This window comes from Kwoniella dendrophila, chromosome 6 (genome assembly GCF_036810415.1).
Source record: "Kwoniella dendrophila CBS 6074 chromosome 6, complete sequence".
In the NCBI taxonomy this organism is placed as follows: Eukaryota; Fungi; Basidiomycota; class Tremellomycetes; order Tremellales; family Cryptococcaceae; genus Kwoniella; species Kwoniella dendrophila.
In genome coordinates this window covers 839,727-855,240 of record NC_089481.1, presented here as the reverse complement: position 1 = coordinate 855,240, position 15,514 = coordinate 839,727, and the positions used below count along the sequence as shown (strand labels likewise).

The following is a 15,514-nucleotide window of genomic DNA, read 5'->3' as shown; positions in this document are numbered from 1 at the left end:
TGACTTATAAAAAAGTTAAATCTGTAATATTATCTACACCTTGTTCAATTTTACCAGCTAATTTCAATTCTTTGCCATTTTTACCTGTTGAGAAAATTTCTAAACCACCTGATTTTCTACCTGCTGTAACTAAATATTTACCATCATTTGAAATTGTCATACCTCTTAAATTATTTAAATCAGTTTGAAAAAATTCAGCAGTTGAACCTTTTACATCATCACCATTTTCTGTTAATTCAATTATAGCAATTGAATCACCTTTAACATCTTTTAAAGTTTTGAATTTACCTTTTGATTTTTCATCTAATGACATTTCTAATCTATTTGATGCATATAATATATTTCCAAAACAAGGATTTAAAATTAATTCTGCTGCATTCATAAATGAATGTGCTTCTTTTGGTACACTTGATGGTATTATACTAACTTTGAAATCAGGTTTAGGTATAATTGGATATGTTGGACTTTCTAATGAAAATACTAATACATCGGAGGTCAATTCTGTAAGTACGTAAAGGTGTTTTCCTATAATCTTGACTTGATTAGCGATTACTCATGATTGACTCTATCATAGATGAGCAAAGTCACTCACCATCTTTACTAAAAGTGGCATGTCTGGGACCAGTTCCAGGTGGAGCTTGTAACCAACCTTTGATACTCAAAGTATTTAAACCTTTCTTTTCGATTACCCAAATTCTATCATTACCTAAATCGCATACATAAAGTGTGTTATTTTCACCTTCGATAACTTGATGAGCATGAGGGGTATCTTGTCTTTCTGGATTTGGTGCATTGCCATCTTTATATAAATATTCGAATTTAAGTAACTCAGATGGATGATCTGATAAAGTACCATCTTCATTAAATGGGAAAAAAATCATTGATCCTCCCATATAATTGACTACAGCCAATCCAGATCCATCTTTCATTACATGAACTAGATTGGTTGGGTTCATTTAGCTCATCATCAGACGACCATACTACGGCATCAATGCGAGGACAGGAAGTAAACATTGCTTTGACTCACTATGAGCAGGTGCGCCATGGGTATCTTTTTCACTTGTAATTTCGATTTTATCATTCTTCAAATTTAAACTAACTGCTTTACCTTTTTCAACCTCGGAAATCGAATACAAAACTCGATTAGATTTCAAGGGATCATGTTGTTTTGATGCAGGTTCAATCCATGATGCTTTTTCAGGTGCTTTTGAATCTGATACAATTTTAACTTTTGATGTTGATGGTTCAAATGATAAAATTGTATATGTATCTCTGTATCCACTAACTAGGATTTGATATTGTTCTGACATTTTGTTTTTATCGCTTTATTAAGCTTCTTTTTCTGATTGAAATATGAGTTTTAAACGCAGTTTTTACGATTTTGAACAGGAGATCTCACTAACTTAAAGCGTCCTTCAGCTAGCTTTGTTAAGATTTTGTCGACGTATCCAGAATGTTGTCATGTATCGCACCAAGAAACAGATAATCGAATTCCGACAAGGCGGTAAGGTGGTGAGGTATTTCGTAGTGACATCACAGCGATGACATACACGAAGATAACCATATTATGTAAGACATGGACAACAAGCTGTGATACAAGTGCCTACTCTTTGTTCAGGAATGCCACATCATTTTGTTATTTTGGAGGTTTGCCATCTCTCATCTTGTTCGACTAGAATTTTACGCGACAAGCATGATAGACGACGATAAACACACGATCAAAAACATATGTTAATCAATTTTAGCGTTCCTTGGTGATGTTTATCGGTGAATGAACACTATTTTGAAAGGTCGTCTGCGGTGGCGTAGAAGCGACAGAAGCTATTTCTTCTAGCCTAAATTTCGGAATGGTCAGAACGTCGTCAGTCATAGCGGAACCACAATTTGCTTCCTTTACCTTTCGCAAATATTTACTGCTCACATATGGTGAATGGACAACCGCTTCAAGTCATCGGAATACATAATCCTGTTAATACTTGTGAGCAATTGAGTAAAGTTTAGTCACTATGCATGTGATACCAAGCGGAAGCAGATTAGACACCTCGTGGTGATCTAATTCTGCTTTCCAGCGGAGATGAGTTGTCAATTCTTGTCAAATTCATTTTCAGAGGGACTGAGAACGTTATTGACATGGATTGAGAACTCGGAAACAATTTCCTTTGCTAATATTTTTCGGTTTCAAGTGGTCCTCTATCTAGCATGTTCAGATACCAGTCAACATATTTCGTACCTTAGCAAAGGGTAGACACGGATAAATGACATGATAGCAAGAGACCCTTGATGCAGATTGTTCTGGTATGGAAATATGATGGGATCTCTCAGATCCAGACAACCATCGCTTCCCCTATTCTCTGCGACTTGTGACAACCATTTTCTCAATATGCAACGGAACAAGATGAATACAGAAGAAATTATTTTGGCATTGCCGCATTCATTCAAATCTTTCTCAAAAGATTTCTTACATGTTGTCCTTTTTCTGGATCCGGTGCCTGATCATCAGTCATCCGTCACGTCAAGTATCTCCTACTTTACACGTCATCCTGGTACTATACTTCCTCTCTTGTCCTCTTCTTGTAACTGTTCCTCGCGAAGCAAACGTAGTATGTGTTGTGACCACAGATGTGTCAATCCTGACGATCCCGTTAAATCCGTCAAAGTTCCGTGTGTAACCTAGACTGATCGACCGGTAAGGTCGACTACACTCGAGTACTGGCAGGGTCTGGACTTGTTTGCATCTGTATGTTGTTTGAAGCTGATCAGGCGAGTCCTGAAAACTCTATGCATGCCGCCTTTTTGTTCATCCGTAGAACAAGCGTTGTTAGGTTGAACCAGTTGGAGGGGCTTATTCCGTTGTATTGAATGAGCTTGAGAACGATGATGTCAATGGTTTCAAGACTTTGGGAGGTGGCGAACAAGTGGATCAAATAAAGTTGGTCAGGAGCGAAAGAAAAAAAAACAGATAGGAAAGTTAACCGTTTTCTGAGCGTGTGTACGATTGAGTACCTTTTTTTTTCTTTGTTTCGCGACATCAGCTGAAAATCAACGACAATGGAATACTTAATACGTCCCGACCAGCACCGATTTGTTCCTTATACATGGAGATGTATACGTTGAATTTTGAGCTATGCGAGACGTGTGCTGGTACATATTTGCCAAGCATGATGTCGGGTTACGAACATCACATCATCATACAGTAATCGAAATTCAAATACTGGTAAGAGGTGACTGACTGATTATCGTTGTTTTGATTTAATTGTACTTTGTCCCCTATTACTACTGGCTGCAACATGAGAGAACCTATTTTTACTGAGAACAGGAATTCCTTTTCTTGGGTTTTTTAGCCTGAAACAAGGAAAACCTTATTCAATTTACCGAAACGGAGATCTCCCGTAAAAGAGCCCATGGGTACAAAATTTTTCACATACTTGTATTCTACTTGACAATGATCTCCGTTTCTCCTCCATCAGTATCAAGGAATTGAAAGTGATTCTTGACAGTTCAACATACCATATCCTGTTCATGTATGCTGAGAAGCTTATAGCATATGATATATCTATCTTTCTCTTTGACGCCTTTGGTTCACCACTAAAGAGTTGGAGAGAAAAATGATGAGTTAGAAACTTAACATAATAGGAAAAGGGGATAAAAAGAAATAAGTTCCGGTAGTCTAACACAATACGATTGCCGATGCATCATTATAACATGAGTGCAACTAGGAAGGAAAATTGTTTATTAGAATTTGCGTAATGATTCTGATGATACGCCTCATTACATTTTATTTCTCTCTTTTCTCTTTCTCCCTCATTATCGAAATGGGGAAGAGCACGAGGAAAAGGAAAGCTATAATTTCCTTACGGTCAAAGCTAAACACGTTGTCCGAATGGGTAAACTTTAATTTTTCTCTATGAGTCTTTTTCTTTTTCCTCTTTTTTTTACCCCATTTTAAGCAAGGTAAGATCAGTTATTATTATCCCAACTACCACCCCACCGTCTGTCGAATCTGTTCGATCAAATTTTTAACCCAACCTATGATCCATATAAAATGTCTATAAAAAGGAATTGTACCGTACCACAAAACTAATACCCTGAGATCAGCTTGCGGTTTTGTTATTTTAGCCTTTTTCAAAGAGGAACTGCACTTTTCCAAAGCTGACGAGGCACAGGCATGTAATACAGAATATTTAATAATAAGATATGGCATTAGCAAATTCGTAATAGCGGCATAACAAGAATTGATACCATTACAAAATGACCATTGCTTTGGGACTAAAAGGATCTTTAGCGTAGTTTTATCCCACTAAATCCCACTAACGAGTTAAGGTACTGCCACTTTTGTGATTTTCGTAATTGAAAAGACTTAAAGATAAATAGATAAATTTCCTCAGAGTTTATGCCTTCATGGTGACACCTAATGATCAATCAAAATTTGTCAACTCAACCTGGACTAAGTACTGCTGGGAGTTGAAATTACCCTGAACAGTTGAGACTGTTTAGCGTAGTTTACAGTTAAACACCATCCACTCTCTGCATACAGTTGTAGTATATCCTCTAAATCATACAACCATATTCTTACATACTACCATTAATATTATCGTATTTCGTACTCTCATAGACTAAACAATAATCTTTCCAAATCGTACTCTTCACTCATCGACATTAGCATAATCATAACAATTTCAGCTTTCATCATCACCGCTTTTTCATCAAGAACACGTTTTAATCTTGACCTGAAAAACTCAACCTAGAAGATCATTGGAAATCAATTGATATAGAAGGAGAATAATCAGCCAGTTCAACAAAGTGAACGTTAGATCCAAGTGACTCAAATCCCCCAACATCATTGCAATACTGCAGTAGAAAAGTTGGATGCAGCAAGCTTTTCAACAACAACAAGGAGAATCGAGTTTAGAGAATTGTAATCACAACAAGGTAGAAAGGAAAGGTCGATCATCATTCAGGACATCCTTTCTCAGCAGTATTTTGTACACCTTCGTGACTTCACCTCTTTTCGTTATACAAATGATTTAGGCAACATAAACAACAGCACTCAAGTCAAACAGGGCGGGATCACTTCTGCATTACACCAATAATCGCTTTCGTCAAAATCTGCAGTACTCAAAATACATAGAGGAAGACAAACTTATCTAGAGTCAAGCCAACTTAACGTGACGATGGGCTCGACCCCGTCATATGATAATACCACTCCCTTCCCTTCTTCTATACCTATTCCACCTTCGGTGAACTGGATGAACAAAATGGGACCCAACGCTGTAGCAGGACCTAGTTCAGAAGGTGCTTTACCTAGAAAATCCTCAAGGAGTGCATTGTATGTCTTTAATGGTCTTGTGATATGTTCATCTCTACTCCAAGATCTATACTAAACAATTCTTGCAGGTCTTCCCCTCCCAAATCACCATCGTCAGCACCACCTACACCATCAGTAATAGCTGTCACTCATCCTTCACAATTTATACATACCCATCATCCAAGACGTGGTTCCCTGACACCTCTTGGTTTAAATCTTATATCACCACTCCCGCCTCACGTCGCTCGAGAAGGGAATCACGCTTCCACGTCTCGAAGTATAGGCTTTCAGCAACCTTGGCCTACTACTGAAAATAGTCTGTCGCCTATTGCCAGTGCATCCTTAGCTCAACGTCGTGGATCAGCAGCCAGTACAACTTCAACTTTAACGCAATCTAGACCACAACAACCACTTCATGCCTTTTATCCTCCTGATTGGAACCCAGGCAGACGACGATCATCTCTCACACCTTCTGGGCCATCACTTGCTGCGCCTTCACCTACTAGAACACATGTCAGTGGGAAGACGTCAAGGCCAGTCAGTAGTGATGGTAGCAATGGTACCCCAAATTTACCATCGCGATATAGACAGAATGGAACTGAATATCTACCGCCTGATTCAACTGCCCCTTCACCATTCTCAGGTGCACCTGCAGAAGGTTATGCAAGAAGAGGGAGTTTACCTCATTTAGGATATAGTGGCTGGACAGGGCCAAGTCATCGAACGTGGAATCCAGTTTTACCACCACCAAGGGGAAGTGTCGGTGAAAATGCTTTGGAAGAAACTCAGTTGCCCAACGAAGGATTCAAATTTGGTTCAGTCAGTGAAAATGTAAGCGCTTTTGGTAGTGGAACATCACCTGCAACTGCTGCTCTTCGAGCGGTAGATTTATCACCAAATAGTGGTAGAAGAGCTTCGATCAGAAAAAGAGAAGAAATGGACGTGTTCGAACAAGCGGAAGAAGCTGAAGCTGAAAGGCAGAGACGTGCATTTTTAGCCGCTACTTATGGTGAGGATGGAAAGCGAGCCCGAGAAAGGCTGAGTATTGGTGGTCAGAGTGGTCAAGGTCCCCCTGGCACACCAGCTGGTGGTCTTAGAAGACAAAGTTTACTATTATGGGAACGAATGGGCATGGCTAAAATGCCTAGCGATGGTGAACTAGGTCCGATCAGTCCAAGCTCTGCGCCTCCTATCCCATCGCAGCTATTCCCTCCAAACGGGCTCTTGGCGGAAGGGGATCTTTCCCAACGTCGAGGAAGTTTACCTATTGCTATACCTGGTGGTGGTCTTGGTAGAAGTACATCACGTCGATCAGCTACCAAAAAAGATCCTCCATCAAATAACATCAATCCTGATGCAGGACAACCAACTGAAGAGGAAGAAGATGAGCAGGATGATGACGATGCGATGGACGAAGATGATGATGAATTCTCGGGTGAACTTGGTGATGGACAGGTGAGTGTGTAAAGTTTGTCAATGATCAAAAAAAACTTTGTAGCTGACAACTTCTCGTAGAACCTGTCTGCACCTCTCAGACCGCTACCGCCGTTGCTACCGCTATCGGATCCTGGCCCTCGCCTACTTCCATCTACTCTCGCATTACATCGAGCCAACCACCTTTTACAGTCACGAAATTTACAATCTGATCCTCTTCCTCACCCCCTTCCTCCATCCTTACATCCACCTGCTCCTGTCGATGTATCGGAATTCGATATCGACTTCATCCTTGCAGGTTCTCAAGCTCAACTTGGTGGTCAAGTGAAAAAAAAGAACGCCCCAATCGATATATTGAGATCATCAAGTACATCAGACTATCCTCTCACACCTGTTCTCAAGTTAGGTGGTGATGAAGAGGATACCTTCGCCAAGTTTGTAGGTGAATTCGATGACGAATACGGAGATAGAAGAGGAGAATGGACATTTAGAGCTTGTTCAGCTGGTCATCCTGGGACTTTATCTCCTCGAGATCCCCTCGACACTTCATCTGGTCCAGGGCCAAAGGCTGAATGGGAATCTAGTGGGGCGGGAAGATATGAGTTATTCCCCAACGGAGAAGTCAAATCAGCTGTCACCGGTCGTTCATGGCGTGTATACAGATTGGGCAACAGGGAGTATGAGTTGGAAGAAGTGAAAGCTTCCACTAGTGCTCCTGCTGGGCCAAGTCCTCTATCACCCACCGGTGCACATTTTGGTGGTGAACGATATGCCTTGGCTGGTAAATCTGTTCATCGTGATCAAGGTGGTGTGAAATTACCTCATTGCAACACCAGTCACCTAATGCAACGACAACACTCTCAAGCCTCTTCAATCGGTAGATCTCACTCAACCCTCAACTCCCCGACCACCTCATCAGCTAACGAACGAAAAGAACGATTAGATAGTGAAGCCTCAACCATGACCATGACTCCTGCTTTATCGCAAAGTAATGCATCAATGGGTACCATGGCTGCATTGGTGACCAAGATGAAGAAACACCCTCATGAAGAAGAGCAACAACAGCAGTCAAGAGGTTCGATTTCCACCAAAGATGAGAAATCCAGATCTAAAGGTTTGAATCGAACAAGAAGCAAAGAAACCGATTCTAGTAGTGAACCTAAAAAAGATAAATCACTAGGTGGAGTCTTCAAAAGAGCTTTGAAGCACTCTGGTTTAGGTGGATCTTCATCATCAGATGAAAAGAAAGCTCAAAGAGAAGAAAGGGAAAGAGAACGTGCTCAAGCACATTCTTGGTCTGGCGCTTCTAATGTCACCCATCAGAATTGGTTTAGTGGAAGTTCAAGAGGTCCAGATGGATTACCATATAAAGGTCAACCTCATTCTACTGAAAGTCGATCCAGAATGCCATCAACATCTGCGCAAACAGCTTCTAGTAACAGTGCGACAAGTTCAAGCGATAGTGGACCTTGGTCATCCGGTGATCATCCCAGACAAACACCTTCATCAACAACTAGTGGAGAAGATATTCATATGGTTGAAAGTATCTTACCTAAATTTAGAGAAGGTAAAGCTTGGAATGGTGTACCTCCTGAAGCTGTCGCAATGATCGTCCCACTAGAAGATATTACTTCAGCTAAACCACATTTATTGAATTCTCAACAACCCTCATCTCACCCGTTATTCTCAGAAGGATCAAAACAAGCTTTGTTAGTATGGTATGTGCCATTCAATGCGGAACATGATGAATTGGAACAAAGACCTTCCACAGCATCTTCCAAAGCTTCATTATCAGATCAGCAAACTTCTTCGAATTCACAATCTTCTTCTTCAGCTTTGGCAACTACACCCAACTCAACCGCACCAGTAGGTTCATTACCTAAATTCCAAAAACTATTGAGACGCAGAGCCAGTAAAGAGAATCATGTGATGAAAAGAGATTCAAATACGCCACAACATCCACATCATTCTGTTAACCATATTGGTTCATCGCCTGTAATACACAAATCCGGTTCAGGAGTAGGATTACCTTCACGTCATAATTCTGAACTAGCCTTACCACCTCTACCATTTAGGTCTTTCCGAATGGTAGCTAAAGTAATTAATATACAAGAATTGAAATCTGAACCCGAATCATTAGATAATCAAGGATCAACAAGTGGAAGTACATCACCATTTGATCAATGGTCAAAAGATAAAGATCAAAATGTCTTCAAATCTCCAGATAATACTACTTCACTTAGTGGGACCAATCAAATCACAACAAGTCCTTCAAACACCATGAATGAAATCTCACCATTTTCAGATGACGCACAAATGATAAAGACCGATCAAGTTTCAAAAACTGGTAAATCAATGCCAACTGTAATAGCAGTTTGTCATTCAAGATCACAAGGTGTTGAATTTGTTTTAGAAGGTTTAGATAGATTAGGGTTATGTAAAGGTGAATCTGCATGGGGTCCAACAGGTTATGAAGAATGGAGAGGTACAGGTTTGAGTGAAAAAGGTAGAGAAATATTAGATCTACTTTGGGCCGGTTGTACAGGTGTAATGGGTTTATCAGCCTTATAAAAAAGATCATACCGAAAGGAACAATCAATATTCACAAACAAATCACACAAGGCAAAGCTTTCTTTGTAATAGGAAATTACCTTTTCCAATTGTTGTAATCTACCAAACACATACATATCCTCAACGAAGAAAACAAAACGTCAATTTCAATCAAATCAACACGATTGTCGAATAATCCATTCTCATATTCTCTCTTTTCATCACTATATTTCCGCTTACATCACTTTTATACACAAATAAAACGATTTTCTTTCAACTAAAATCCCATACCATATTTTTGAACTCTTATTCTCCGTTTTTTCTTCCCCAATCGTGATATTTATTCTTGAAATGATAACGTGTTTCTTCTATATCTTTTTTTCATATATCTCCGTCATTCTCAATTACAATTAAAATGCATAGATCAAAGTTACTTGTACCCAGTTTTCCTACAAGAGCAGCAGCAGTACTCGCTTGAGCTATTCGGCACGCGTAATATGGGATTGGGGGATTCTCATGCACAGCAAAATTCCTCTTTAAGTGATGATCGTCGTTGTTCCCCTTTTTCGATCGTAACGATGTAAATCAGTCGCTATCTTAGTCATGTCATTGATCTTCGTCGCTTGGATACACTAGTATCCGACCACTGCGGCTATGGATTTATTCGTGTCCCATTACCGCGGAACAAGATACCAAAGGATGCCAAAGGATGTTTGAAACTTGTACCTATGTGGCTTGGAGCTATTTTAGCACGGATCATAGGTTCTGCTGATGGTGGCGCAAGCGTCATCGTCGATGAGGTATACTTGCATGAATCTTACTCATCTACTGCATCTGAAGCTTATGCAGCTTGATCATATGTGACTAGATCATGGTCGGATGATGAGCAATCGATAAATTTGATAGGCAGGTTTGTGCGATTAACCTTAAAACATTTTTACCTTTTAAGAGCAAGCAACGAAAACGTTTTGTGGTCTGACCGAGGTGCATAAGAGTAGATTCCTCTCGATCGCTTCTGAAAAAAAGAAAATAGAAGAACCCCCTCCTTTGGTATCTTCAGGTCCCAGGGATATACAAAGAAAGTGATCCCTGAACATTATACAATAAGATCTATAGCCGCTTTCTTTATCGCTCTGACCTCTTGGTTGGAGTCGAGAGAACGTCGATCAATGTGAATTTTTCAGCAGAAAGGTTATACTCGCACATGCTTCCAGCCCGAATCAATGAGACCAAGAACAGATACGTGATTATAGGATGTAACTGGTATTCATTTGTACTGAGCAGCAAGTCAGAATAAGTATGTTCACGATCGTTTGGACTTACACTCAGTTTCCAACGCCATCAAATTGAAGGAATGGAGGACTGATGAAGTTGCTAATTGCCCCCACTCTTAGCTAGGTTTCAGAATCATTAGGGGATAAAAGCCCGTAAATATCATTTCCACATGTCTAGAAGCATTGAAGGCGCAAGAAAATGATCCTAAATTTACGAAAAAAAAGTTCATTCATAAAGCTAAAATTATACTGTCACAACTTGCTTATATGTCTTGCTTATCCGTAGACATGGACAACGTTGTTTTCGTTCACTGTACTTGCTATATTGGAGACCTTGCTTTTCTGCGAAAGGGGAGGGCGAATATCGGTCGGACTCCTTGGAGACTATTTCAAAAGCACATTGTGATTGATGGTAGTCATATAGTATATATATCAGCTTCCGGTTCTCACCGGTGTCGAATGTTTATCTTCTAATGAAGACGTGGTACAAAGAACATACTGACATCCACTGTAGGGAATCCTGTTTGGCGCGTTACAGGTTTCGCCCCGAGTTTAAGCTTTTTAATACGATCACAGATGACACGATGTTTCCCCTTTATAATACACTATAGCATCGCGACACCGAAGGAAACACATCTGTAACTCAAAGAAACGCATAGAATCTATATTGGAGATTCTTTGCCTCCAATAACCGTCTTACCCATATGATGAAAACAGCCACGGATCTAAGAGGATCCTTTGGTCTTGTTCCGCTCGCCCCTGTCCGTTTCACTTCGGAGCTATAAAAGCTGACTCATGTGCTAATCAACCATTACCGAAAATCATCATACTAAAGTAACGAGTCCATAGGACGCAATTCATGTCTTTGCCCAAGACTTAAGTGGAATCCACTGTACATGCATCAGATGTGCTATCTGACTACGATTCACAGACATAAGATTTATTCTAGAACTCGTAATTTTCCGTTAGCAGATTCAGGTCACAACATCCTAACAGATAATCTGGTTGGAATTTAGACAGACCTGAAGCAAAAGAAAACGATCATAGCAAGAACAGCTTAATCAATCGAAAAACCATATATACAGGTACAGTAGTCATCCCTTCCTCGTCATCTATTCGTGCTCAAGTTTCTCTTCCATTGGCTTATAATCGCGATACAATGTTATTTTGGCATTTAACCGATCTTTTTCTGTAGACTCTGGTACATGTAGTAGTATAATCGACTGTATACCTTTACTTCATACAGAAATTTTACCTTCCCTGATACCCTACCTTTCTAATTTGATGCTGTGTACAAGGGTACCTCCCTAAATATAGGGAATCCGTTGATCTTCTTTTTCTTGTTGTTTTCTCGTACCTTTTCTTATTTTTCCATTTTCATCAGCTACTGTGTATACACATACCTTGCCACCTACCTCACATCCATACATTCTTGTATCCCTCACTAATCTTATTATCGTTAGTTTCCTTTTACTTCCGGATAAACAGCTAAAATTCGTTAATCAATCCCAGACATGTTTTAAACAAGCTTATCAATACGGCTAAAGCTTAAATCCAATAAATATCCCAACATATTATTTTCGTATGGTTTTGTTCAAGCAAAGTAAGACAAGCAAGTGGATAAAAAGTTTTCTCACCTAAAAACGAAAGAAATTCCATTAATATTACAAAAGGAAAAAAAAAAACCAACTCAGAAAACAAAGATCATAGATCATTCCAAAGGAGGTTTACGTCAACGGAACTGTACCAAACTAGGTAAACTAGGTAAAACCGAAAATACAGCATCAAACTTGAAAAGCTTGGTCACCCTCGCTTCGACTGTACTGCAGTACAATACAGAATACATAAAATCAAACATCAGCCACAAATCAATAAATGCCATAATCCTGTATATCTTATTTAATCCACTCAACTTCCTCTCTGCTGTATACTACAGCAATCTGTCAATCGTTTCCTTCTTTCTTCATCGATCGATCTATTGGTTTATTTTATTGTGACCTGCTAGTATATATGATATCCTACAGCAACAAATAGCTCAATGCTGATTTATAATACTACTTTGCTTTCATTTTTGCCTTCTCTATTTCTTTTGCAATATCAAGAAAACGAGTACTTCGATCCCCCATATATCCTTTACGGATGAAGAAATCAGATTTTATTGCGAGGTGAGTCATTCATATCATCCAATTGTGTCTTTGTGGGCCTTCTAGACATCGTCCGGCCGATAGGGAATAACATATCACAGTCTGTCGTCTGACAAGCTCAAAGGATTATCTCCGATGAAAATGGCTTACGGAGACGAGAACTTCGTCATTACATATAACTTCACATGTCGTTGGCTTACCTTTGTAATCTGGCTTTATAGCTTACATATCTAACCGTCAACCATCGGACTCTCCTGGCGAGATCACCGAGCTAAAACAGCAACAACCTTTGATTTTAGACAATAACACAAAAGTAAGTTCTGATTAGCCTTCTCTTGAGTAGCGGAAGTTCAAATCGAAGTAGTTGCGACAAAAACACTGATTAGCAGTGGCTACTTTTCCTAGAATAACTATATAATGACGACGGAAAGTGAAGAATCGTCAGATGTCGATAGGTCCAAGCAAAAATCAAGTAATTCTAAAAGACTGGCTGCTTCGGCTGGCCCAGTCAGTCATCAAGTTGAGGCATCTGCCTCATCATCTTCCCACTCGACCACGCAATTCCCCTCTGTTAGAGATTTAAAACTGCCTAATATGGTCAATCCTACTTCTGACGTCCTGATTCGACACTCGTTGAGTATTCTTTCGCCACAACCAAGGATGCCAACATCGGTTTCTACTTTACTCAACCAAGTGGATATACCCTCTCATCAAGTCGGCCATGGTGATCGAAGCAGAGGGCTTAATGAAACATCATCTCCTTCTACGACAACTTATGATACGCTACAAGCTGGAGAAAAGTTATTCAGGTCTCGATCTCCTGTTAGGAACCGCCACTCATTCCATACACCCGATTTGTCAAAAGCGATATATTTACCTAGAGAGAAGTTTAGAACGTTGCCTCTTGATCGGAGTCGTCCTGCAACACCTCAAACTGCATATGAATTCCGCGGAAGACCAGAAAGAAATCTTCCTCATCTGTCGGAAACTTCGATTGGTCAGGTTCTGTGAGTGTTTCATCCGCAGATAGTGTTGATATAGTAACCGCTTGTGAAGGTCTTTAAGCTGATTTATATGTTGTTGTAGATCCCCGAGACAAAGTCAATACGATCGACCCAGAATGGTTGACAGCTTACCGACCAGCCAACCAGTTCACAGTCACATGCAACAAGCACAAGAGATGCAGAGAAGTGCCACTTATCCTTCTCAAACCGCTAATCGAGCCATGATAACAAGTCGCGATATGCTTGTCGTGTCAAATGTAACGCGAGAGCAAGTCTCTCAGCGATCGGGGTTACATCCACAACAGTCCAAAGCTTGGTTAACTGTAGGTCACATACCTGAACGTGATCGGTCAGTCTGGTCACAGAGTGAGACAACTCGCTATCTCGAAGGGTATAATGATGCTTTGGAAGCTGTCATGGCTGGTCAGGCGGTTACGGAGAGGGGTGAAAGTGAGTTGTGATCCCATTGAGATGCTGGTCTGCCATGCTGATCGAGGCTTTATATGGTCTCAAGGGTTGGTGATTACAATGCATGAAAACAAGCGAGCCAACCCCTCATATTATGGTTACAGCTACTCTGATACCGTAGGCAATATTCCTCCTCCTCAACAAGCCTATCCACATCAGAGACATCAGATGAGGACGGAAGATCGGCGGGAGGAATTGTCATTACAATCTCCTTTTACTCACCGAAGATCGAGTTTCCCAACAACGACTAATGTGCCAACTCCACCTGGTTTAAATCCGAATGCTATTATACATCCACCACCAGCCTCAGACTACTTTAGTACAGCTTATCATCATTCTAATTCATCACCTTCTGATTATCCGCCTGCTAAAAGAGCTAAACGACAACAAATATCTTGTTTTCCTTGCCGAGAAAGGAAGCTGAAATGTGATGGTAAGATACCATGTGCTCAATGTTCCAGGAGACATATCGATGGTCAATGTAAGTATGCTGATAGGATTAGAAGGAGAGGTAGAGGTAAAAAAGTGAATAGTGATGGGCAAGGAGGAGGTGGCGAAAGTGAAGAATATGATGTTGAAGATGAGCATCCAGGTGAACCAAGTCGGCGACAAGTGAAGGAAGCGATGGATTCGGATGCCGAAAGAGCTGGTATTCAAAGTGAGGTTGATAATACTCTATGATATCGAGGAGTAAGCTAACCGAATGGATTCTGAAGAGGATCGAGAGACAAGCGTTTCACGTATAGGTAAGTTCCCCTTGCTGCCACTGATGGTTACACTGCAACATTGCTCCATGGTTAGAAGTCTAATGCAACGTTTACAGACAACGATAATGAAGATAGAGATTGAAAAATATGGGCAAAACCCTGACTTACGATGGATGTGCAGTAAGTCAGATCTGGAGCTGTATCTCATCTGAACTTGAAATAACCGTTTAATAGTATTCACCCTTCATAGAAGTTCCAGCCTAAAACCCAACTCTTGTAGCATAATACCTCTATTCATGATTAACGAAACTTAACGATGTTAAAAATGGAATTATCACTTGACGAGAATGTGTTTTGCTATATTCAGTGATGCATTTGTTGATGTGTGTGACTAAACGTTTGTAAATGATTGATGTTATCAGATTTAAGAGCGATGGTTGGATATCACAGTAAGGTAGTGCCAAGCTAGCCTAAACAGTATTCGTAGTGTATTTGCCATTCATGCCTTATTAGCTATATTTATTACCAAAAACATATTAATGTGAAACATCAGTTTAATTCTCGCACCGAGTTCTGCAATAGCATCATTACCTTCCATCCTTTTCGATCAGGGTCGAGTTCTTGAACT

The 15,514-nt window shown here is 40.2% G+C and overlaps 3 protein-coding genes across 3 annotated transcripts; 2 read left to right on the top strand and 1 right to left on the bottom strand.

Annotated features, from left to right (window-relative positions):
- Window positions 1-4: 4 nt before the first annotated feature.
- L201_004877 (uncharacterized protein) lies at window positions 5-1,310 on the bottom strand (the record flags this gene model as incomplete). Its single annotated transcript, XM_066220614.1, has 3 exons — window positions 5-525; window positions 593-937; window positions 1,028-1,310. The coding sequence occupies 3 exons, from the start codon at window positions 1,308-1,310 to the stop codon at window positions 5-7; spliced, it is 1,149 nt and encodes a 382-aa protein (XP_066076711.1).
- A 3,861-nt stretch (window positions 1,311-5,171) lies between these two features.
- L201_004876 (uncharacterized protein) lies at window positions 5,172-9,310 on the top strand (the record flags this gene model as incomplete). Its single annotated transcript, XM_066220613.1, has 3 exons — window positions 5,172-5,326; window positions 5,395-6,760; window positions 6,821-9,310. 3 exons carry the CDS (start codon window positions 5,172-5,174, stop codon window positions 9,308-9,310), a joined length of 4,011 nt encoding a protein of 1,336 aa, XP_066076710.1.
- Window positions 9,311-13,124: 3,814 nt separating this feature from the next.
- L201_004875 (uncharacterized protein) lies at window positions 13,125-14,860 on the top strand (the record flags this gene model as incomplete). Its single annotated transcript, XM_066220612.1, has 3 exons — window positions 13,125-13,714; window positions 13,794-14,161; window positions 14,301-14,860. 3 exons carry the CDS (start codon window positions 13,125-13,127, stop codon window positions 14,858-14,860), a joined length of 1,518 nt encoding a protein of 505 aa, XP_066076709.1.
- Between the last annotated feature and the right edge of the window lie 654 nt (window positions 14,861-15,514).